The following is a 25,995-nucleotide window of genomic DNA, read 5'->3' as shown; positions in this document are numbered from 1 at the left end:
CATGCTTGGTTAAATAAAATTTTGTTTTAAAGGCTTTTAATTCCATGTAAACAAAATAAAATTGATAATCAATCTTTATTTCAATTTTCAATCTGTTTTGAGACTTTCTCTTATATTATTGTTTAGAAGATTTTATCTTATATTTTATACTCTTTGGAAATAGCATAACAGGAAATCACATTTATATCAGCAGTAAGTTTAAGTTGGCCACTTATTAACTAGCCAAGGAATACCTGATTAGTGTGCCCATATGGCATCTTCTAGGTACAATGGCTCACTCAAATTGTAGTGAACGTACATTCTTTTTTTGTATAATTTTTATGCCTTCGTATTTCTAATTTATTTTGATGGACAATAATCAATGGTGGTCCTGAAAGTGAAGAGTCTAAGGTTATTTCTACTTTTGTGAAATTAATGTTATAGCATTTTAAAAAATGTGGTCTTTCTTTTTTCATGGTTATTCTAATAATAACATTTGACTACGTTTACAGAAGTAGAGGAAGAAACTAATAGTATTCCCAAAGCTGCCAATGGACAAGGAGAGATGTCTGTTTCACCAAATCAGCATAATCTTCATGATCTTTCAGGAATCATCAAAGATGGTTTATCAGAAGTTTCTAGAGGTTGGCTTCCATTTAATTTATTTTCAAGCTTGTAATACTTAGCATCGTTCGAGGTTGACTTCTCTTAAATTTATTTTCATGCATGTGAAACTTAGCGTCGTTCTTTTAAGAAACTTATCATTTTAATTGGGAAGCTATGAAAATACAAAATAGGATTCCTTCAAATGCATCAATAAGAAAGTGATCGTAAAATTATCCTTGATAAAAATTGCTAAATATTTAATTCTGTTATATTAATAAAATATAACTGATGTTGCATGGTTGGCGGCCATGACATCATTGGTGGGAGTGTTGATCAGAATGAGAGAGTCTTATTCGGTCTATGAGTTTTTATTTAACCCTTTTCAAACAATGGGGTTCAGGTAGTACGGATGAGCGAGAGGGGCAAGGCTGGGCATCTCTGGTGTGGTCGTAGGCTTGAGAGGCGGACTCAGAGGCAGGGTAACAGGGAAAGAATGAGGAATGGAATGGTAACTGCTCCAGGATCGTCTTGCTTTATAAGGAATCAATCAAGATAGTGCCGCCATTGCTCCTTTGGGGGGAGGGCGGATGACTTTATAGTAGCTACATTGTAGCAAAAAGGGGGAATTCGGTAGCGGACATTGTCTTGTTTGCTGGGGAGGTACTCCTCCTTAGGAGAGATGATCATACTGTTGTAGTGCTTCAGTTTTGTAATCTATTCCATTGAAAACAGGAAGGAAATCCCAACATAGCTTCTAATCAAATTTTATAAATGTTTGTTATGAATAATTGTTGTTCCTACAATCCCTGCATCGAAGGATTTTTATGAGTCATTGTCCCAAGTTATCAAATTGGAGAAGTCAATAAGTATTAATGAGGCATATTTGAAATTTATCAGCAAATCACTTCTATCTCATATCGTTGCCATCCCTAATCCCCATGTATGATTGGTTTTGATAATACCATAGTGTTTATGTTGAAACCTGGTTTTATAACTAAAAAAAAGACATTAGAGGAGAAATATAGTTTTATTTTGAAATTGAAGCATATATTTATTTGTAATTTATTTGAATTGGATTTTATATTTTTTGTGTTCAACTGTATCAGGATCCAAATTTCAACAAAACATATCTCAGAAATGTGTGTAGCATGCCTTTTATACTATTATTCCATTAAGATACAACAGTAAAGATTGTGAAATACAATGTACTTCATTCATTAATAGGTTAATCGAATTAAATTAATTTTATGTCATTAATAAAAAATGAAGATTTGTAGTCATAAGTAATCAAGTAAAATGTCAGGAGTTGGATTACTTGTGCAATAGGTTAATGCTGCTCCTTTAGCATTATAGGACCTCCAGTATGCAGTCTCAGATCTCTGCAGATCTCATGCATGACCTTTTTTTGAAATTTGTTTTTGAACATTTTATTTCTTTATTGATGTAGTGACTTGGGTGGGTCCCTCCTTGATACTTCCACTGCTCACTCAAATGTATTTCTTTGCCTTTGAACTCATTTCAAGGACTTTGTGTTAAAGATTCATCCCTTTAAATATTTTCAGAAGTGATGATTCAATTAATCTGGATGCTTAAATAATTGGCTGGATTACTAAATAGATTTTAGATTCATCATTTAGTGTATAATCTTGATACTAAGTGAAAAATGCAAATATTTTTTGTTTAACTTTATTCATGAAATTATTCGAGTAGCTAGGTGAACTCAAAAAACTGTGGAACCATGCTTGCTTGAGCATTTGCGTAGTAGCAAAAATATACTGCAACAGGTCGAACTCCCCTCAAAATAAGACGATTTAAATAAGCTTGTTCAACCATACTTAATATCTGATTATTGAGAATTATTTTATAATGCATGAGGCTTTATTGTTTTTTGTCTAAGGAAAATAGCATAGTGCATCAATGTTGGGTTTATTGAATGTAATGCTACTATTTTGAAGTATAAAAATCATTCTTTAATGGAATCCAGGTTGAGCAATTTTTATTTTTTGAAATTATTGCATTGTAATGTGCATAATTGGATGACTGTTAAAAGTTGCTTTTGTGGCATCTCCTCCAGTTTCTTAGAATTAGGTGGGGATTGTGGTCAAACAAATGATTAAAGAGTTGACTGGAAATAGTGGGCCTTAGTGCTCTAATGTAAATGTGATGGTTGTGTATTTATTTTTTAGGGAATGAGTTGGCTTATGCAGAAGTTGAGAAGATGAGCAGTGTGCTTCCCACAATGTGGCTGGGATCAAAAACGGGGGCTATCTATGTCCATTCCTCTGTGGCCCACTGGCGAAGATGCATCCATTCTATTAAGCTGAAAGACTCAGTCCTGAGCATTGTGTAAGTGATAATGGAATTATTCTATAAACCAATGAGCATAAAATATGGCAAAAATATTTCATCTGAAGTCAACGCATTACAGTGAAACCCTTTATGTATTATCAGTATTCAGTGGTTCCATACAATTATCATCAGGTGGAATAACATTGAATGAAGATGGAAACTACATGTTTAAGGCTAAACCCATTCCAAGATGACCAAAAATTGACCATTTTCACTATTAAAATGAAGTGTTTGATATGTTAATAATACAATATTAATGCATTAATTGTAGGTAAAATAGTGTTTAGTATTTAAATTATTATAGGTTATCTACCGGTTAAGGTAGGTTTTAGATGGACGTAACAACCAAGTAATCATCAATAATGACAGTTCACCAGTTCATTAGTTAGTTGACTAATTAGTGTTCTCCTATCGACCAGTTAATTTGACGTGCATATTGTGCACAATTATGGCATTTAGTTGGGGAACAGCAGGGCTTTCAGAAAGGGTACTCCTATGAGAGTCAATTAGCATCTCTTCATCAGGACTTTGTGGATAGGGCAGATAAGAGCCAGCAAATTGATATGAATGATAATCGATTTCTCGTAAGCATTTAACCGAGTTGATCAAGGTTTTATGAGAAAGGTAGGCAACTTAGGCTTTGATGGTAGGGTAGTAGATTGGATTTAATCTTTTTTCTTGTTGGGTCAATTGCTAATGGTTAGAGATGACAATATTTATTCAGACGAATTTTTTGCAACTTCTAGTTTGCCTCAAGGAAGTGTGCTGGAAGTTTTGCTATTTATAATTTACGTGAATGACATTAGAGAAAATATAAAAAGCTCCATCAGTGTGTTTGCAGATGATGGCATTATTTACAGAGAAATAAAAACAATTGATAATGGCATTATATTAGAAAAGAATTTACAAAATTGGGCATTGGTCTACAATGTGAGCAAAAAACATTCAGTTAGATCCTTTAAATAAATGATTACTACTTAAGTAGGAATTCGAATTCTATTCTCCATTTGTCTTACAATCATTCTTCCCAATATTCAATATTCCATCAACTTCGAAAATTCCTTTTCTACACAACTGGATTAAATATGGATTTTGGACTGTGTGAAATCAATTACGACTAACAATGGCTACAGTTTTAGATTGTTCAACAAAATAATTCCAGAAAAAACAACAAAGGAATATTGTTGTAATAAGCCATAACAACTCCAAGCCCAGAAAATGGACAACAATCAGATCGAGCCAACTCACGTATCTCGGAAACGTATTAAATTGCAAACTGCTTGCCTGCTTCCCTAAAGGCTCTTTTGCACATCCCTCATGCTCTCTCTGTAATAACTACTGCTCAGTGTTTGTTGGTGAGACTGGTAGGAACTTTCAAAAACAGATCAAAGAACATTGGAGAATTTAAAAAAATGGTGGCTTCATCACCTTCTTTGCCAAACTTCTGTTTAATTGCAATCACTATGATGAATTTGTACCTGAAATCCTTCACCTGTTGCCAAAGGGCTTAAAGATGTTGGATGAATTTGAACAGATGGGAATAAAAGATAACTTCTGAGTATCCTTACCTCAATGTATGCTACATGCAAACTTTTTACCCATCCTTCTTACAAGGAGCAAGCCTCCCTCTCCACTTCTTACCCATTGCCATTCCAAACTACCCCTTGATGGATCTAATTACATACCACTCTACTCCCTGCTGCCTTCCAGCACAACATTGTCTAACCCCTAAACCACCTTGATGTTCTTCTGCCCAGCCATTACTGGTGTTCTCAGCAGTTACCCACCAAGTACATCTAAGCTATGTGGAAAACCTCCATCCTAAGTTTATGTTCCTATACCTAAACTCCATATTCAGTCTTAGTACATGATTATGTTATGACATGGATCATACTAATTTAATCTGTGGAAAAGCACCTTTGTATCTGTTTTTAATATGAATATTTAAATATGAATTTTTCATGTTGGAAAATGTGTCAATCAGGTTTATTTAATGTTTTTAAATTTGGTTTATCATGGTAGATTTTGGCTTTGAGCTAGGTCAAGATTAATTAAATGATAATAAATTGCAGTAAACTTAATTATTTTATGCCGAAAATGAATTCTTTAAATATATCCTGCAGGCACATTCGTGGTAGGGTGCTGGCAGCCCTCGCAAATGGCACAGTAGCTGTATTCAGGCGCCACAGTTTTGAGAAGAAGACTAATGATGATGAATCGGGTAACAGCAATGGTAAACAGCATTTGGCTGGCCAGTGGGATCTTGGTTCATACTTCCTTGTGGATTTAGGGGAGCCCCATAAATCCATTCGCTGTATGTCAGTGGTGCACTCCAAAGTGTGGTGTGGCTATGGAAATCACATCCATGTGTTGGATCCAAGATCTCTAGAAATTGAGGTAAATATTATGCACATGGCTTCTAAAATTCCTACACATTTTATGTTTGAACTTCAATTTTTTGTTTAGTTATCTCATTGGCGGTGTACTGCTTATAAATTGTTCAAATAGGAAGGAATTTCCTTTATTGAAATATTACTGGGTAACAGTAATGAATGTTGCCTTCTCACTGTAAAATTATTGACCTTACCGTGATTCAAACTGAAAAGTTAAATCCACTTAAAAGTAATTTTTAATGCATTTAACTGATTAAGTTGTATGCATTTACTCATGCAATATCCTGTTTCTGCATTATTCACTTGAAACTCATCATGCTAATCTTAACAACTTGTTAGAATACGTGTATATTTTGTTTATTTTTATTCCATAATAGGCCTCCTTAAATGTCCACCCAAGAAAAGACAGTCAAGTACGGCAGATGGCATGGCTTGGTGATGGTGTGTGGGTTTCTATACGAATGGATTCCACGTTAAGGCTTTATCATGCACACACACATGAGCACTTGCAAGATGTCGACATTGAACCATATGTCAGCAAGATGTTGGGTAAGTATGATTTAATGTTTAAAATGTGTGTATTGTGGATGCCTATGTCAGATCCAATCCTTGGCTTTAATTTCTTTGTTCTTATGCTTTCATTTTCATATTCCTTTTTCAACTTGGAGAGGGGAATATGTCATTTATGTAAATATATTACATCATAAAATATTTTATAACCCAATATGCAACTATCTTATTTTTATTCCAATGCAAAATGCTTTGTTTATAAATTATCTCATGCTTGCTTGTCTAAGTTTACTCCTTTTATATGACTCGCTGTCAGTAGAAAGTCATTGTGTCAATATTGTGCAAAGCCAAATGAATTGAATTGAATGAGTGAAGATCTTGTGCTAACATAAAAAAGTTTTCAGGTGGTTTCAAACATTTTCTACCATTTACGTGTGTAAAGCTACCTCAGATTCATCTGAGATGTATGACCTGAGGATGAATAGCAAACTTACTTGGCTCAATTTACTTTTCAATGTGTGTGTTTACAACATAAACCCATTTACCATAGAAACCTATTAACCACTTACAAAAATGTTTGACTTGAACACCATTTTTAAGCATCATTGTCAGGAAAAAATTAACTTCTTGCAATTTGACAGACGATAACTCTTTATGAAAATTGTTTATTTTAAAATCTGTGGTTAGACAAAAATTTGTAAGAAAATTTTCTGAAAGCAATTCTTCAGTATTAACAACTCCAGAAAAATAATTGTTGCAATCTGGCATATATCAAGGCATGTCCATTTTCATGGATACTGCATTACCAAATAGGTTTCTATCCATTTATATGCTCACATTCTTTCTTTTAAATCTTAAGTCTTAAGTTGTTTCAGCTCAAAAACCAGGTTGATCCCAATTAATTGGGTATGTAAGATAATTCATTCATCAGCATAAGTTATGATGATTAAATTTATAGGCAGAATAAAGAACATAGATGAAACTATCCAAGTATGATTGACTTTTCGGTAGTGGTCTTCAACAGTCTCTTGCAGATTCATAATTGTTTGTGCATATATTAATGATGTTATGTGTTAAATTTACAATGTTATATGTTAATATGTATCTTCACCACACCTGTCTCATATTATATATGAATGATTAGCTTTTGTGAATAGTTTTCTACAAGGTTGTCTTCTCTCTGTCACCTTTCTAGCCGACCATATTGCTTTCTTTGGTGATGGTGAATCAACAAGTTTCCACCAAGTTTTGATAGCTTTTTTGTCTCACAGGTATAGTAGGGGACCTGAGTTTCGTCAGTGGTCACAAACTGGCTTCTAAAACTTGTTGTTTGCTCTTGAAATGGGTCAAAAATTGTTCTGAAATTGCCATTTTGATGCGTTTGTGATCCATTGTCAAGAGTCATGGATGGCACCCATCTAACAGATAATTTTCTCCTATCCAATTCCACTGTTAAAATGTGATATGCCCTAGAGCTGTAAACTTGAGCCCCAGTGTTCTGAAAGTGGGCATGATTCTCCGATGCTTTCATACTTTTCTTTACGAAGTATTTAATCACTGCTTGAATCTCATATTTTTCCACCTTCACAAATTACTACACGGGAACAACAACAGAGAAGCATCTGCGCCATAGATCTCCCAGAGCATTGGCATGCTACATGTTTACTTATAAAGGATTACCTATTACCAAGTTTGAAACTCATTGTGCTAGTGCTGACATCTGGTGGTGATTCTGAGAATCTGACAAACTTAGTAAAAAGTATTTGTTTGTACTTAGTAAAAAGATATCATAATGTGCCTATCCACCCACATAAATTGGTGAACTTTAGAGTTTCATCTTTTGGCATAATCCCACAAAGTCAGCACATTGTTGCATGTACTAAAATGTGGGCTTTTTTCATTTTATTTTTCTTCTACCACTCTCCCACTGAAGTGTGCCAAGTGGTTAGTTCTGGTTATGCAACCACAGTGAGGTTCTTTTTCATTAATACTCTCTGTTGCAGCAAAAATTACAGTACAACTTAACTCCAACTTAATACATGCATCTTATATTTGTCCAATGCATTATTATTGATTTCTCCTATGACAATATTATACATTTCCTTACGTTCATTGGTTTGAATTATCCATAAATCTTTTGTCAATTGGCATTTAAATTGATATTTTGTAAAAGATGTTATTTTGAATGAAGTCTTGATTTTGATGAAGTCTTGATGTTTGGAAACTTGAGATTGATAATCATAAAATAATCTCAAGATATTTTTGTTTAAATTTCCCATAATATGCGTAATAGATAAACACTAGCTGTAATGATTGAAAAACAACCACAGTGTTAGTCCAGTTTTCCTCGGTATATTGTTTGAAAGCTGCTATTTCGCTACTAGTATATATTGAGATGTTTTATCTTTGGGCCCTACAGTTAATAATTTCAAATTTGGAGAATATGTCATGAGGGTGATTAGAAATTCAGAGAAAAATGAAAATTAATTTTTTTTTAAGGGTAAACAGAAACAACATTTCCACCATAAAGATTTAACATTTCACGACCATGGTTTTGATGCGGCACAGCATCAAAACCATGGTTGTGAAATATTACATCCTAATAGTAGAAATGTTAAGTTTCTTTTTACCCTCATAAACCACTTCAGTTTTTTAACATAGTTTCCTTTTAGGCTTGTTCAATGCTGCTCTATTTTTTGACCCATCAAAATAATTTCAACTCATTAATAATTGTTCCAACTCTGCAATATGTAAATTTTCTTTCACAATCACCCTCTGAAAAAAATCTCATTCCAACCAAACATTTCTTCATTCTGTAGAATGGCTAGTTGTGCAAGGAAGCTAAATCTGGGGAATAGGAGGGATGGGGAATGATTTGGAGTTGTAACTTGATCAATTTTGTGGCCACTGCAGAGAATTGAGCTCTGATGCATTGTTATAATGGAAAAGGGCATTATTGCAGACCGTTAGTGGACGTTTTCCTTCTAAGTCTCTAACAGTGTAATAATAATGCATAATATTAACCTATAATAGTGTCTACTCCTTTCCAAATAATCAATGAAGATTATTCCTTGCGTGTCCCAAAAACAGTCACCATAATGTTCCCAGCCTAAGGGATGGTCTTCGCCTCCTTTGGTGAAGACCTCCCACAAGCCATCTGCCTATTGCTTGGACTTTAATTTAGTTTCAGACATGTAGTGGTTTATCCATGTCATGATCAGTGACGAAATGATATCCTGGGGATTTTACAGAAAAAGTTGAAAACTAGCTTTGGAAAATGTCTCATGATTTTGGTAGAGTCAATCGTGAGGTAGCTTTCTCATTTTATTAATATAAAATATAATTCATTTGAAATACCTACAGCATTATCACCCTTTCACACCTACTCTTTTATTATCCATCACCATAGCATGGCTCAATAAATAATTTTTGAAGTGTTTCATCAACAGACAAATTTCATTTATTCATATTTTCTAAATCACTCATTTTGATCAACTCAAAAGAGATTTAAGTACAGAGTGATTGACCAATCTGGCTGAAACTTTGTGTGTGTTCCTTCAAGAGATGCTACTAACAAACAAAAACATTAATGTGTTCAAGTGTTGCCATTTCTCTGACATTGCACAGACTTTTCAGACTACCCTTTTATTATCCTAATTATATTTTACTAGGGTACTCAATTGGCTAAGACTTTTAGAGGTTATTAGAGGTTAGCAGCCTTTTATTTTCATTTAAAACCTAACTTAAAAGTTAAATATGCTCTCAGGTCACAAGTGCATTAAGCTTATGTTTACTTGATCAGCATTGTAATAAATTTGATTAAATACTAATGAGGCCAAATTGGAACTCATGGCAACCTGGATCTAATCTACTGTCTTTAAGTAGCTCTGATTATTTGCCCAGAGAATAGAGATCTAGATAAGAACAAGTGTTTTGCAATATGAGTTATTGGCCAATGATATTAGTAGTTATTATTTGTCTTCATTATCAGTTATGTGCTGGTATAATTTAAGTGCAAATATACATATGCAATGCATGATGAGTGCTTTTGATTTACATACATGGCATATATTTAAGATTTTGTAATCTTTCATGGTTAAACTGTTCATCATGATTGCTTCTTGATGTCTCTTTCTTTGGCTGGAATTATTTTACATTCTTGCTATTAATTGTGAAAGACATTAGCTCTAACATTTTTTAGTTTTTTATAGATATGCAATATGGAGTTTGATTTCACAGCTTTATTGATAGTGAGAATGCTTCCCTTGAAATTTGGACATGCTTCAACTGAATGATTTTTACAATTTTTTGCACTTTCTTCTCATCCTGTGTATCTTCATGCCTTTGGGTGTTGCCACATTCCTGTGCACAATAGCTGTTTACCCTGGAGGTAGTATTCCATGTACCTAATTTCATTCCTATTGCTAATTTTTTAAATTTGTTGTGCATTTTTCTTGTTGATTATGATGTATTTCACATCTAATAAGCATAGCTATACATGAGCCTTATTTAATGTTAAGGAATAATGGTTAATGTCTCCAGTGCCAATGCAATTTTGGGTGCATTCCCTTGATGTGCTTGCAAGGAATCTAAGATGGCTTGCTCATGCACATAAAGCCAAATTTCTAGTCATGAGCAGCCTATTTTGAGAATTTGTTTGTATGAAAGATGATTCAAAAGCAAATACTCTTTCTTGAGGAAAATTCGGTAAAGAGCATGCCGAAACCAGTTCACTTATAATTCTTTGATTAATGAATCAAGTACCATGAAAATTATATTTCCAGAAATATTTACCCACAAAACGGGTATTTTCATAGAACTGAATCAATTCTAACTAAGGGTTAGAGAAATAATGCTGGAAATATTAACTGTCCATTATTCCTTGTTTCTGTCTACCTCATTTTTTCCCATGGTGATAGTATAGAGAGATATTTCCTAATTGGAGAAATTCAATAGCAATTGCATCACTCATTATGTTTCACATTCTAAATTAGAAAACGGGCAGACGTGTCTGAGCATTATTTTTGTGCAATAGTTTTATAGGAGGGGATTTTGTTATTCACTCACACTCTTTCACATCTTAAAATAAAACATCCAAATATATCAGCAAAAACCAATTTCTTTAATTTTATTAGGAAATATGTAAAACTCAAATTACAAATGTAAATTCTGGGCATACCTCTGCGAATGCTGTTGATTTTATAAGGTTATGGGCTAAAAAAAATCAAATATGTTATCTATCACCTGATCCTAAATTTAATTTGTTAGCATTCATGTCACTCACATCTACCCCGTTGGAATTAATATAATTCATGTCTAACCTACACTCATGCCACATTACAGCATAATGTTTAATTGTATACTTTAACCTTATGCATGGTGTTGGTATTTATCTTTCTAAAAGTTATCACTTACTAACTGTGCTATACTATTTAACATATAAAATCATTTTATTGCTATTCTTCTTCAAATAATAAAGACCTTTACTCATTGGTTTTTCGTGTTGATGCTGTCGATTCTATTTCTGGGATGTTTTGGCTGTAAAATAGTGTAAGTTCTGAGTAGCATGAAGATATGATAATATGAAATAATTCAAATGAAAATGTAAACCCTGGTGAAATTAAGTGATGTTCCATGGCCATAATTAAATTTTTGAATGTGTAACTTTTTTAATTGTGAGCAAAGTCATTTTGAGGGAAATGTTTTTCTAAACCAAAGTAAGCTGAAAAGTCAGACCTTGACACAGATTGTGTTTGCTTGTTCAGTATTTTTATTTTATAATATTTTTTGATGTTTTCTATTTTTTGTATATATATTCATGCTAAAATTAATAATTAATGTTTTCAATGGAGCACCCATATCTGCAGGTGACATGTTGGTACAGTACATAATTTGTTATCTAAATTTGGAAAGAGAAATTGAAGTAAACAAAGTAATTAGCTAGTGTTTATAATGTGTGGTTGCTCTGATTTTTACCTCTTTTTAATTGGCAATGTTAGTAATTCTTTGTGGTGCGTTTGTTAAATGTTTTGTATATAGCTTAAGTGACCTGATTTTTCTAGCAAGGTTAAGATTATACCTTTTCATAATCCAATGAGAAAGGGACTTTATTCATTATGTTGCAAAAGGTCAGTTTTTCATAATTTGTGCCTTTGTTAACCTGTAAAGAAAAAGTATAAACTATTCATATAATCAGTCAACTTAATCTTCCAATTTTCTTTGGGATCCTTATAGATCTTCTTAAAATATTCCTTTTACTAATTCATTTAATAATATGTATCTGTGCCATATAAATTTATTTGTACACTGTTTGTTTATTTATTTCAGTGATTGTCAAAAATCTCATTCCTTGTACAAGAGAATGTGTACTATATTACTGTTAAATCTTCATTGTTATATTCATATTTCAATAATATTTACAGGAACAGGAAAAGTTGGATTCTCATTTGCTCGAATCACAGCTTTACTCATATCGTCTAGTAGACTTTGGATTGGGACAGGAAATGGAGTTATTATATCAGTTCCACTTTTGGAAAGTAAGTATTCAGCTATTTAATTCGAATTCCCTTGGTCAAACTTGCTTAATTTGGGTTTATGATGATTGAAATCTTCCCTCAAGGTAAAATATAAACTTGAGAGAAAATCTTTGCCAGTAGCGGATAAAAGTTCTGTACAAAGCTGCCTCTTTTGTCAGTACTCATGTTTTCTGGGTTAGAAACTTAATATGCTCATTTCAAAAATGAAAACTATGGCAAATCTTTGAAAAAATTAGGAAAAAGTGCACCAAATTGCAGTCCACTGGTTAAAAAGTAGAAACCATTTAAATGCTCAAAAGTATGATGAATTTCAGGAAATTCGGAAGACTGGGTTAAGTTTCCCAGAGCTGCAAGCCAATAGTCGTCTGTTAAAATAGGCAATGCATGATGCAGCAATGTTAGGTAATGACCGCAAAGCATCAAATGGCTGAATAGACTGCTTCAAAATCCAGGATGCCATTGTTTACAAAACCATATTTCATGAATCTGATAGTATTCCTGAAACATTTGCTCACTGTAAGCAGGCAACATTGTATCATGATCATGATGACTCCAATGTTTAAAAAAAAATTTATTATAGATGAGACAGGGCTTGCGTAAATTGCCCAACCTCTTATGAATTGTCAAAGGGGGACTTTGCCATGAAGCAAACTCAGCAAGGCTCACCTCATTGTATTATTACGTGTGCATGTAGAGGCAATGAGATGTTGGAGCTTCTATCTTTCAGGAAAATCCAAAAATTGCAAATTATTGCAAAGGTTTGGGGTCAAAACCAAAAAATTCTCTTTCTAATGGATAATTTTTCTGCACACTCAGTAAATTTAAATTTACAAAAATAACATTGATACTCTTTGTCAGTCAAATATTCAGGTGCTAGATTTTGGTGTAATTCATGCTTTAAAGGCCTGCTTATTTTTTCATAATTTTTACTTATGTGAACCAATAAAGAAGTGCAAAATGTTCATTTTTTAGTCATCCTAATCTTCCAAAATGTTTTTGAATCCTTATAGATGTCCTTAAGTATTTATTTAACTATTTCAGATGATAATGTACTGCATAAAGTTTTTGGTGGATTGTGTAATATTAGATTTTAACATCTTGGTTTCAATGAAAATTCACTAACGTGTATAAATAACATAATGCCACTACGTGGTTTACTGCATATGAACTGCCTTAGAGAATATAGATGATAGTAATGTTGGTTGCTTTTCAGATGCTGGGGGCAGGGCTGTTACATCTCATGCTGGTAAAGTTCCAGGAAGTGTTGTTAGAGTTTATTCTGATAGCAGAGGAACACGACTGACTCCTGGTAGCTTTATTCCATTCTGTTCAATTGCTCATGTACAGATATCATTTCATGGTCATCATGATGCTGTTAAATTCTTCGTGGCAGTTCCTGGTAAGTATAAACTGGTAATGACTTAATGATGAATAGTGCTGACACCAAACAGTGAGCTAGCATATCTGCACATTGGCAAATGAGGAAAATTAATTATTCAAAGCATATTATATCATCATCTCAGGGTAGGAGGGACCGGATAAACATTTTTTCTAAATTGAAGCCTAAAATCTAAGAATTGTTCATATCCAATATTTGATCAAATCTTAATCCCAAAGCAGAATCCTTCCCTTTCTGAATCTTAATTAAGAGAAAGTATCATACCAAATTGACCTGTGTACCATATGTACCTTTTCTCCCAGGTATCCCCTCCAAAAAAAAGTGTGCAAAACTTAAACATTTAAGTGTAACACCTGCCACATCAAAGTTGTACTGCTGTTCTATATTGCCCTGTTGTCCTTGGCAATGGCAGTGTAGTACTCAGAAGACCCTTCCTCAACCTCCATTACCTTAGTTGTGATCGGAAGAGGAATTGGAATGCTTCTTTGCTTGCCATTGATGGCCATCAGGTTCTGTGGTAGCAAATACTCTCAAGCACCCTTTCATTAATATGCTTAGTGTGCTTCCTCTATACTTGTTTTTAGCCACTACATTGGCTGGGTTAGAAGTTGCCATGCATTATTTAGATATAATTGAGTACATTTCATAAAATGAATAAGTGGAAAGCATTGTGTTGAACTTTCTCAGACAATTTTTTTGTTACCACTTATGTTAAAGTTCATGCTTTTACTCCTACAAAAAGTTGTAATTTCTGTCCATGTCTGTGAGTATTTCAGATTTTTCATTTCAATTCTTAAAAATGGGGTGTACATCTTCCATGGACACGAGTGGTCCATGGATTGATATGCCCTTTCTTTGTCTTTTCTGCAGCTAATCGTGCTTTCCTTCCCTCTTACTCTTTGCTGTCCTTCCTTATCTCACAGCTCCATCCAGCGATACTGAGGTTCCATAGAATTCTTACCCCAAAGTTGTATTAAACAGTGGATGATTGAGAGAAAAATTAGTTAAACCTTAACTTTTCCTTTGATATCCAAGCGGATTAATCAGCCAGATGTTCCTAAAATATCAAATTTGCCTTAATCAAGAGTTATGAGTGTATTCATCCATCAGCCTGTGTTTTTTGGCCTAGTGCTGCATTTTATGTGCATTATTGCCATCAGAAGCATAATTTTCCATGGTTAAACACTTGAAAAAGTCATGTTTTGGATACTTTGGAGAATCATGGTCTTGCATTCCTGCTCTGATGATTCATGGAACTGCCGGGAATCATTCATTCTCATTCAGTTTCTTATTGTGAAATATAAAGAAGTGTTATAAATTTTTTAAATACCTAAGTACTGGATTGGAAAGTCTTTAGCTGTGTGTTATTGAAAGTGTCATCTTTGGTCAAATATTTACAGTTGTACTAATTTTATTTATTTGATATTAGCACAAAAAATATGTATGATAGATTCATTCAGTCATTCGAGTGAACAGAGAAGTTAAAATATAAGTCATCATTAAATGAAATTTAATGTTTCATGCATGCCCTATGTTTTCACTTTTATTTTTACACAGGGAGCAGCGGTCAGTCATCATCCACTACTCCAGCCCAAAGTCCAATGATTGATGGTTACCGCTCAGAGCCTACATCCCCTATGTCTCCACAGTTACCTGTTAGTCGATCAATGCGTGTTATGTCTGGAGGTGAAGGATATATAGACTTCAGAAATGGTGAGTTTTAGAAAAGCATAGTATCAAGATTCTAACAGGATTATTTTTGATTCATTTGACTTTTTAGGATTTGTAAGTTGAGACTAGTAACATTTGGCCTAAGGAGGTAAGTAAAATCATGAGGAAGTTTTGCTTTATCCATTCCTAACTCCCATTGATTTATCATCCTTTTTTTTTTTACTTATAACCCATGTAATTCCTTTTTGAAGTTACTTAATTTCCATTGTTTCTGTAAAGTGAGCAATGCTATTAATCATTTTTTGTTGTCAATGATCATTAGTTTATATTTTATGTGACAAAAATGTTCTGTTTCTATGATTTTTTTAGTTTTTTTTTTTGCTGCTCACATTTTAATTGGCAGAGAATAGATTATGAGTTTTTATATATTTGGAGGCTGTATCCATTATTTCATCCATCCTCCCTCGTACCTTTCACCCTCACCTACCATCCAAATTTTTCCCGATACAGTAGACACCCCAGGAGAACTACCAGATGGAGCTAGTCACCTAATTGTGTGGCAAATGTCACCAGATGGGAGGCTTGAAGACAAAGATGAATGTGGCGCGTGACTAAGGTGTAAACCTGTCCCTCCCTCTCCTGTACCCCATGAAACATTGGTAGGAAACAATTTTCCTCAAGGTCTGACCATAGATTTGAAAATTACTGTAGAGGTTGTTAGCGCACTTTCACTCGTATACTTTTTTTCTAGTTATTAACACTGTTCAAATAACTGTTGAGCAGTTTGGATTTCTTTCTCTCTACCCTCTGAAATATGACATGTTTGTAAAATGCAAACTAACCTAAAATTCTCTTATTTGTATCCTTGTTACTTTTCTCTCAGTTTTTCCTCTTTTTATTGTTCTTGTAGCCATTTCACTGCATTGTAATCAGTATGTTTTTAAATGTAGCTTGTTGAAAATGTTTAGTGCCTCTGCGCTTGATTTTCTCTGAGGATGTTTGCAAATTAATTTAATTTAGGTTACTTGGCCTACTAAATTAGTCAAATTTTTACATGGAATCTGTTAGCTTTAGTAACTTCCAGTAATTTTCCTTTTCTAACTCATGGTATTTGTATACGTTGCATAAATTTTTATGTACATGCTAGTTAATGATATGCATGCTAAATCTCTGCACTTGATAATGCTTGTTGTTCGGATGCTGTAAATACAATCATGTGTAGTAGAAATAAATTTGGAGTCACTTTTTGGGATAAAAACTTGATAATTATACTTACTGGGAGAATTAAGTGAAGCTGCTTTAGTTAAACTTTTATTTGCTTTGGGAAAGTTTTAGATATGGTGTATTTAGTACCTTATAGTTTAGGAATGCATTGCTAATCATTTTTGAATATTTTTTATGATTATGTTTCAATCTAAAAGCATTCCAGAACATTACTGAATAATAATTGTGTATAGGTGTTACTATACGTACATTTATCCAGGGTAAATGTAAATAAATTTTACAGTTTGTTTGGATGTATGCTTCAAGGTATTAGTTAATTTTTGTAAGTAATCAATTTATGACAGGAAAATGAGAGAAAAAGGTTTTGGTTAATTTATTTTCATTGGTATACATTTTCCATAAATAATATAATGCGTAAAGAGATTAATAATATAAATGACGATGAATGACTTATTGATGGTATGTGCTTAATTTCTTCTGTACCATCTTCCAGATATGACAGGTAGTTGAGGTGGCCCCTGAATAATGAAACAAATTACATTTCATAAAAATGTTTGTCAGAAATTTGTTTCCAGACATGTAAAATTAGCTCTGTTGACATTAAGTTATTACTTTGAAGCTGTGTGTTTGTTATACTTGTGTTCAAGTTCATGACTGAATGTGTGAACAAATGAATGAATGCCTGTCAGTGCATGGTTGTGGTTGAGATAGTGTGTGGGCAAATGCATGAGTGAGTGAATATGCTTGTTGCGTTGGTGATTTTGTTGTGAGTGAGAGATATTTAATGTGTATTTGTGGGTCCACCTGAGAGAATATTGTGTATGTGGAGTCATTGTATGTTTAAGAATGTTTGCAAGAGAGAGATTGGGTGTTTGAATGAGAACATGAGTGTGAATGATTTTTTCATGTATGTAGATGTGTGAAGGATTATGTGAATGTGTTATTATTATTATGAAATGTAGTCTAGGTTATCTCTCATCATCTAAATGTTTGTTTCTTTCATTATTTTTCACTTTGATTTTGGAGCTTGAAATCTGACTCAGGGACAGAATTGGGGACTAAGAGGTTTGGTAGCACAACCTTTGACCACCCATATCCTCTGTGTCCCTGTCTTCTCCCTATGCTTGATTTATGCCCACAGGAGGATTTCTTTCACCTGGCTGTGTACTCTAGCCAGGATGGGTTGTATAAAATTGGTCAATTATGAGGTCTTCTCCTACAACATCAAATATTTTGTCTCTCCCCCCGAATTCATGGTAGTTGAGTAGTTTGTTTCACATGTTGGCATTAAAAAATTCTTTTAAAAGATATTTTTTAGCATTTTTACAGGACCTCAATGTAGTTCACTGCTGCTGTCTTCCCCTAGGGAATAGAATTATGGTATTTTATGTTACACTTTTAGTTAGAGTCACCAAGAAATTTTCCAGCTTGCACTCTTTTTTTCCAGCTGTCTTCTTGGTAGCTTGAGCATATGTCAATTCTTCATACACTCATATGTCTAACAAAACTTGTAATAGAAGGGTGATTCCAATACCCTCCTCCTTGCAAGAGTACATAGTCTGCAAGTCTCTCAACAATGCCTCCGCATTACATTACCATCTCTCCATTATGTTGACATGGAATGGTCTCAAGTTTACACTCTCATGCACTGTGGAGAGGCCAATGTTGGCCTTAGGCATTGTCGGTCCATTCAGAATATATCTCTAACTCTGGAAAAGGAGTAATCTTTGACCAATTTTCTGGGAACTGTGGTAGTTGCTTTCCTTACAGTTGAATGTGAAGTGGCTACAGAAAGTGAATGTGACTCGAGAAGTGTAGGTTTTAATGCCCTTCATGCTGCCACTAAAGTGCCCACTGCACTGTCAGTTGATGAGATCCTTCAAGTGTGTATGGTGGCTTGAGAAATTCCACCATCCTCATCTGGAAATATGAAATTTCGTTGGGTACCCTGACGAGTCCAAACCCTCCCTCCTCCTGGGTCATGCACTCCATGTCAAGATTAGCCCAATGTAATCCTTCTTACCAGATAAAATCAGCCTGTTGGGGTTGAATTTTGCCACACATCAGGTGGAATGTGCACTGCTTTTAATGTATTCCTCTAGTATGGGGCAATCAATCGTTGGCTGATCTTACTCTGCCCTTATAGGGATAATGTGACCATTCTCGTCCATTCCTTTGGATATTTTTTTCAACACAATGGAGGGTGTGTCACTCTCCAGGAGTCTCTCTTAACTTTCTGCCCAATATTATTCACTTCCTGCTTTTTATGCATCTCTAATCTGGATCATGGCATGGCATATCTTCTCATTGCTCATCAGTAAGGTGGTGATCCATCACCTGATATATGACTGATATTGTGCTCCTACTTTCATGTCCTCCCATAGGCACTGTGGGCTGACAGATTTTTTTGTACATTCCATTATAGCCTCTATTCTAGTGACCATCATTGATCTAAAATCCACATCCTCCAGAAAAGGAGAGTGAATCTCCAGTAGGGTGTTTTTGAGTGGGTGGTGGTAATATCGTGAGTGTGAGCTCAGAGTGATCTATTAAGGATGGTATAAGTTGAATGGTCCATGAACGTGCCTTTTTGTGTGCTGATTAAGATTAAATGTGCCCACATGCACACTCATGTATCTTCAATTGTTAAATCTTTGCACTGGCATCCTCAGTGGACCACCATGTGTGTGTCTGAGTGAGTGAGGATGTATGTGATTCTGTGAGTGTGTGCATTTATGGGTGATGGATTGTGTGTATGAATGAGTATGTGTTGTGTGTGATTGTGTGTATGTTTGGATGAATGTGCTTGGCATGAACTGAGTGTGTGGGAGAGAGCGTGTGTGCATGTCTTTTGAGTATGTGAATTGGGTGATTGTGTGAATGAGTGTCAGTCTACATGTGTGTGAGCAGTGTGTGATTTGGTGTTGTAATAGAAAATGTGAAAAGTGAGTGAATGTGTGTGTTGTTGTGAATGACTGATTGTGAATGTGAATGATTTTGAGTGTGTGTTACTGTTGGCTCGATCGTGCACATGATTGAGTGACTGAGTGTCTAGAGTATGTGTTTTTGCGTGTGTGTCTGTGGAGGGATATTTGTTAGTGTGTGTGTGTGGGTCAGTGTATGCGTATCATTGATTGTGTTAGTGTGAATATGAGAGTGTGTGTGTTTGTGGCCTACCTGTAAGTGTGATTTTTGGTGAGTCTGAGTTTGAGTAGTAATGTCAGTAAGTGAGTGTGTGTCATTATCAGTGTGTGTGTGTGTGTGTGTGTTATTGTGCGTGGGAATTGATAACAGTGCCACAAAATCGGTATTTACATTCACCTCATGCAATATAGAAAATCAATGTGATTTTTATAGGTTTTTCATTTGATTGATTGGTTGCCTTTATCTCTCACATTTCTTCCAACCCAGTTTTCCATCTCTTTTGCCGTTTTGACCTGTCTTTCGTACAATTGGTCAATTATTTGTCTACATTCTGGAGCCTTCTCATATATTTTTCCTGCTGTTAATTACCGAACAATTTTGTTTTACCTCGAGGTGTGCCAAATGCTCTTGCCTCTTCTGTAAATTGCTCCCATTGAGTCTTTTCTTCTATTATTTCTCAGTCTTCTTCTTTGCTTTTAATATGTATACATACAGTGGAACCTTGATATCGCAAGTCCTCAGGCCTACGTCATCTGTACCCAGATGATCATATTAAAAACAGGCTCATAACTTTTCAGTCACTTGGATCCTTTGGTACTGCAATCTACCTCCAAAGTTAGACTCTTCTTGGGCATCATCCTCTACTAGCCTGTGTTGAACAAAGATTATAAACACCAAAATAGATATGAAATGTTGAATTCATACCTATCAAATTCTATTAACTAATTGAAGGGAGGCCTAATTGTGCAGTTTGATGGTAGTGTTTTCTGTATCTTACTAAAATCCTCTCTATCCATCTCATTTTGTTGGCACATTACCCAGCAAGTGTTTTATTGGGAAGGAGGTTGTAGAATAGTGCTGTACTGTCTGCTATGTATAAATAAATGATATGGGCATTCTTTCCATAAACATCCTCTTCAGATCAGGATCTAGTTTTGGCTCCCACACATTTCCTCTGATCCAAATTAGTCAACCATCAGGGAATTTTACCCCTCAATTTTATTATATCTCACTGATGGTACTTGGATTTCATCTTAATTAAAGGCTTAGTAATGCTTCTGGTATTAACCACTTCATCTAGATCATGGCTTACAAAATTATTCAAGAAGGACAGTTTGTGGTGATGTCCAGAATTTTAATCCATATCCATTAGCAAATGGTGTTATTACCTCAATGTACCTGAACTATCTGTTCTGGAGAAAACAAAGGGTGCTTGAAAAACATGCTTGCCCAGAAATAACAAATGGTCAGGTTGAGGCAGTGTATAATGGGTGCTTGATCAAATAATATTGTTGTATTTTTAATGAGTCTCATTTTCATGCAGATGATCTGAAATACCATATGCCAAATGTAGTTGTAGTATGAAATGCCAATGTGGGTAACATTAATCCTGGGTAATACTGACTTCCTTGACATGTAAATTTTATGACAATAAACTACCTTGGCATTAATCAATATATTGCTATTCTTTGTATAAGCATGACTTGTCATATGAGGATTCCACCGTACTTGATCTCCAGTATCTACATTCAACTCCTAAGTTTTGGAGGCTTGGATTCCTATGTGCTGTTTTTTCCCATTGATCCACATTTTTATTTGCGTAGTCCCACAGTTCACTTGGATTATTTCTTTCATTGCTTTCTTGGTTTTCAACCATATTTGATCTTAGTAGTTGCCTCTGCCACATGCATGCCTTCTTAACCTGTGGAATGGTGTGCTAATGTCATCAAGCTTCTTCCACTCAGTGTTATGCTACTTCTGAGCTGGGTGAAAGAATCGTACTCTTCATTTCTTTCCTCATAGCACAGTGTCTGTCTTCAACCTCCATTTTCTTTACTCTTATTTTTTAGTTTTCTTCCAATTAATTCCTATGTTATAACCTTGAACCAGCTTGTCCATTGCACTCAAGAATGTCTGCAGTTCTTCTCAGTTCTCTTCTATCCGTGCAATGTCATGTATGAGATGAAGCACAATATTTTTTCCATCATTTAAATTTTTTTGATGCGTTATTGGTATGGTTCTTAATCCCATCTAAGTACACATTTGATTATGCTGTTGCCTCAGTCTAATTCCTTTATTTATTGTAGCTTTCTTCCTCTTGCATTTGACAGTGTAGGAATTTTGTTCTTATGGAATTTATAGCTATCTAATTCAAGTTTCCCCCCACAATTTATGGAGCATTGAGGTACTTACTCAAAAAAATATTGTTCTTATAAGAGACATTTACATCTTGTGAAAAAGAAAATGTATTAGCACATTAACCTACCTAGTGGTCTAATTACATAACATGGTGACCATTACATGATTCCTTGAAAACTGAGAATGGGGAAAACTTTGAAAAAATACTGGAAAAAATGTAGACCTGAGCAGTAAAACTTGGAATTTTGGATAGTTAATGTGATATTACGAGGAAGTTGACAGTGGAAGAAAAAGTCGCATATGTATTTTCTTTATTCGAATGTGTAATGAATGACTAATGTAATGATTTTTTTTTAAACTATTGGCTTTTGATGGGTTATAAACTGTGCCAGATTTTAAAGAATATTCATCACATCTGTGTACATTGAAGGGGAATTTGTGCAGTTGATCAGGCTAACCATATGTTGTGCCACAAAACTATTTTTCTATGTTTTATTTTGGATATCAATTATTGAACATTTCAATTGGAAATCTAACCAATACACTTTTGTAGTATTCAACTGAATGCTCTTAGCTATTGCAATGAGCATCATAACTTTAATGAAAAGTCACCAATCCCTTGAAATACCATTGCGGTCACAGCTAATGGGCACTTCAAGGAGGACATTTTTTCCCCATTGTAAAATAAAATCAAACCATGGGAATTGGTTCTTGTCTCCTGCAAGCTCCCATCTCAGGCACTTGTACTATGTATATGTATTCTCAGGCTTTGTGTGTTGGTATGCTGTGAAAATGTTTCGAGGTGAGTTTAGGCACTTATTATCATGTATCTATTTCTTATTTATTGCGAGCAAAAATGTAGTCAACATATTTCTTGGATGAAACTCATTAAAATGGGAAATAAATTATATAATGACTTAACGAAGTAAGTGGTACTGCTGTGTGATGTACTCCTGTATAGCTGGATAAAAATGTTGGCTATTTGTGTTTTTCTCTCTTGTGCACATTTTTCTTCTCCTCTGGAAGAAATTCTTCATTTTTGTCAATGTTTATAATCGTTGGCACAATGTTTCCCTCTTTCTATGCATTCTGTATGATGTTTGGATGATGCATTATTAATATGACCCCATTATTTCCTTTGGAATAGGAGATGGAGATGAAATGGATGGGATGGACAGGTCTTCCCACACCGAACATCACCACAAGGTTCTTGGGGGCGAGGGTGACACAGCCAGAGGTGAGGATGGCATTGAGAGAGTAGACAAGGAAGGTGAGGTGGGGGTTAGTGATGACCTGGATGAACCAATGGAGGTGAGGCCATCATCGTTGATGGACAGGGATAAGGTTGGGGCATCTCAGGGAAGGAGTGACACCAGCTATCTCATTGTGTGGCAAGTGGACCTGCCGGCTGAGTGACCATGTGGGCAATAGTATGAGTAATTTGATTGGGACCCTGTCAACTCCAATTAGTGTTTGTGTGAAAAGGCATTTAAAAGATGTTACCAAGTGGCCAGTTGGGCCCCAAGTTGCCCAGATTTGAAGACTGCAGTTTTGTTTAGCATCGCTGAAATAAATATTGCCTGCCAAGACTGTTGTACTCTTGTGTGTGATTTTTTGGAGATTGCAGCTTAATCTTGATCAATAGTGCTAAATTTTTGCATCATATTGGTGATAAAAAGTTTGTTAAAACTCTTGAGTAAGGTGTAGAGAGAACTTCAAAGATTTTGTAGGAATAAGCTCCTACATCACAAATCCCCACTACACACAATCATTTTAACCTGGTAAATGGAATATTTGTATACCTAAAAATGCATTTTATAAGTTTGATATGCGTGTTGGCATTTCTTGTCTATGCTTATCAACACACTGATAATTTTTAATTCTGCACTTAATTAAATTGCTCGTCACAGGAAGGTAATAGATTTTACATTTCATACTTGTAGATGTCACGTATCATGGATATGTTTCTTTAGTTTTTTTTTGGAAAAAAAACTACTCCAAAACATGGCTTATTTGGTTGTATTGTTTGATTTCTGGGCAATAATGCAGTGAAATTTTGTTAATTATGAAACACTTGTAGTTGCATTATGTACTAGTCCATTTTCTTTTGTGATAATGATCCATAGATATCTCATTTTAATCAATATGACTTTTGTCTAAAACACACATGCATACCTAGGTATGATTTACCAGGCACAAAAATTGATTTATCCTGTACACTAATACTTGGTCCTTAGTGGCTAAAGTAAGCCTCAATTTTATGATAAATTCTGTTTGGCTTTCTATTTTTAGAGCAAAGAGAACACTATAAGAAAAGTAGGTACATAATGATAAATGAATTTTATATTTTGTAAAGAATAAATTAGCCTAATGCTGCTGGGCAGTTAATTTAACCCCTCTAATATATAAACAATTATTTGTTAATGAGCCCTTTTATGGTAAATTGTTGTTTAATGCTTTGTTTTATTTGTTTTTGATATTTGATATTTCACAGTGACTTCTTTAGTTTTTGTGAATTGATGTTGATTTGTAATATTGTGTGTATGAGAGAGAATGTATATACATATATGTTCAAGTATGCTTGCCTTGATATGAGTTTATATGGCCAGTGAGTTCTTTAAATATGGGCTGTGCAGTAAAACATGATTCCTTGACGTCTTTCGTGCACATGTGAAAAATTGTATAGTCAAAATGTGAATGCTTTCCATAAATCCTCCAGTTATTCTAATAATACTTCCTAAAATTATTATTTATTAACTAACATGTCAGTAACAAAAATAACATTGTAAATTAATGAGTTTTTTTGTAAATTCAATTTTATTATCAAATTAATATAATGGACTACATGAGAGAAGCTTGATTATTTTTTCATCTTTCTTTTTAATCAGTGCAATGAAAGAAAGTTATTCATTTCATTTATTAAAATTTTTGATCAAATATTCAGAAATTTTCTATCTCAAAGACATGACATTTATAAATACTGAACATACTTGTATAAATATCCAGTGCTTATCTATAGCTTTCATAAAAGGCAATTTGTGAAAAGGATTTTAATACAAGGATTTATAAAAGCATTTCATGCACTGAATGTTTTTATTACACTCAATGCATGAATGTTACTGTTGTGATTTTTAATCTATTCAAGTTTTGGATGAAAAGAGGGGTGATTAAATCACATTTAAAATAGTCATCAAGCCTAATGTTGGTTGGTCTTGGACCACAGGAAACGAAGTGCTGTATTTGTTTCTTCGTCTATCAAATAATGTGTTTGATTTTTTACGTTGGATTGCCTTGTTCTTGATAAGTTCTTGGCATTTCATTACTTCCATCTACAACATCAGATTATCAGCAGTGTTCATGTTGATTTTAGTTTGATTAAAATTACAAAATTAATTGTACACATTTCATTGTGTTGATGGCAGTAAATCAAGCTGTTGGATTAACGCCAAAATATTTATTTTATAAATGTAAAGATGATTTTATTTATTTCATGACATTTTCTCCAATAAAGATATGTACAAGTTGGTGAATCATATTTAGGAAAATCTTTTATTAATCTTATTAGTATGATGAGTGATAAGGCAGTGATGATCAGCTGCTGAGTCTCAGGTATCCCTCCTCTAGCCTTAGTGAGGTAGTAAATATGGTGGATGCCTACAAAACTCAATAATATCTTATAAACATCCCTTATATTTCAACTACCTCTTTCCTTTTCTGAAACTTCTTAGATCCTCTAAATGTGTCATTAGAGCCAATAATGCCAGCTGTGGCCTGAAATGATCACACTAAGATTTGATCACCTCCTACTACAACTTAGATTTCATCAAACTTTCTGTAGTTTGAAGGATTGTGGTTAGACAGTAAAATTGGGCCCATTTTTTTCATAAGAAAATTAATGATTTAATTAAAATGCTTCTTTTACTTATTGGGTAATTCACTGTGGGAAATTAAAGAAGTTCTTGTAATATTTTACCATGAAACTTAGTATAGTTTTTTCAGACCAGAGTAGAACAATTTCAAAATAAAACCATAGTGTTGTACCTCC

At 34.2% G+C, this 25,995-nt stretch overlaps 1 protein-coding gene across 8 annotated transcripts in view; it reads left to right on the top strand.

Moving 5' to 3' along the window:
• syd (JNK-interacting protein syd) overlaps positions 1-25,485 on the top strand; it is a 77,305-nt gene extending 51,820 nt beyond the window's left edge. For 4 of the 8 annotated variants that reach the window (XM_071590840.1, XM_071590839.1, XM_071590837.1 and 1 more), the window contains 9 exons: positions 492-623; positions 2,772-2,931; positions 5,058-5,331; positions 5,705-5,876; positions 10,213-10,227; positions 12,260-12,373; positions 13,587-13,772; positions 15,330-15,485; positions 23,098-25,485. In XM_071590840.1, the coding sequence (XP_071446941.1) occupies positions 492-623; positions 2,772-2,931; positions 5,058-5,331; positions 5,705-5,876; positions 10,213-10,227; positions 12,260-12,373; positions 13,587-13,772; positions 15,330-15,485; positions 23,098-23,366 (1,478 nt within the window). In that variant the 3' untranslated portion in view covers positions 23,367-25,485. Of the gene's footprint in view, positions 1-491; positions 624-2,771; positions 2,932-5,057; positions 5,332-5,704; positions 5,877-10,212; positions 10,228-12,259; positions 12,374-13,586; positions 13,773-15,329; positions 15,486-15,953; positions 16,103-23,097 lie in introns of all 8 variants that reach the window. The other 4 variants (XM_071590843.1, XM_071590838.1, XM_071590842.1 and 1 more) reach the window with 2 other exon arrangements.
• The last annotated feature ends 510 nt before the right edge of the window (positions 25,486-25,995 follow it).

Source organism: Hetaerina americana, unplaced genomic scaffold (assembly GCF_022747635.1).
Source record: "Hetaerina americana unplaced genomic scaffold, ioHetAmer1.1.p SCAF_4, whole genome shotgun sequence".
NCBI lineage: Eukaryota > Metazoa > Arthropoda > Insecta > Odonata > Calopterygidae > Hetaerina > Hetaerina americana.
The sequence above is the reverse complement of the archived record's forward strand: the minus strand, read 5'-3'. Positions and strand labels throughout refer to the sequence as shown.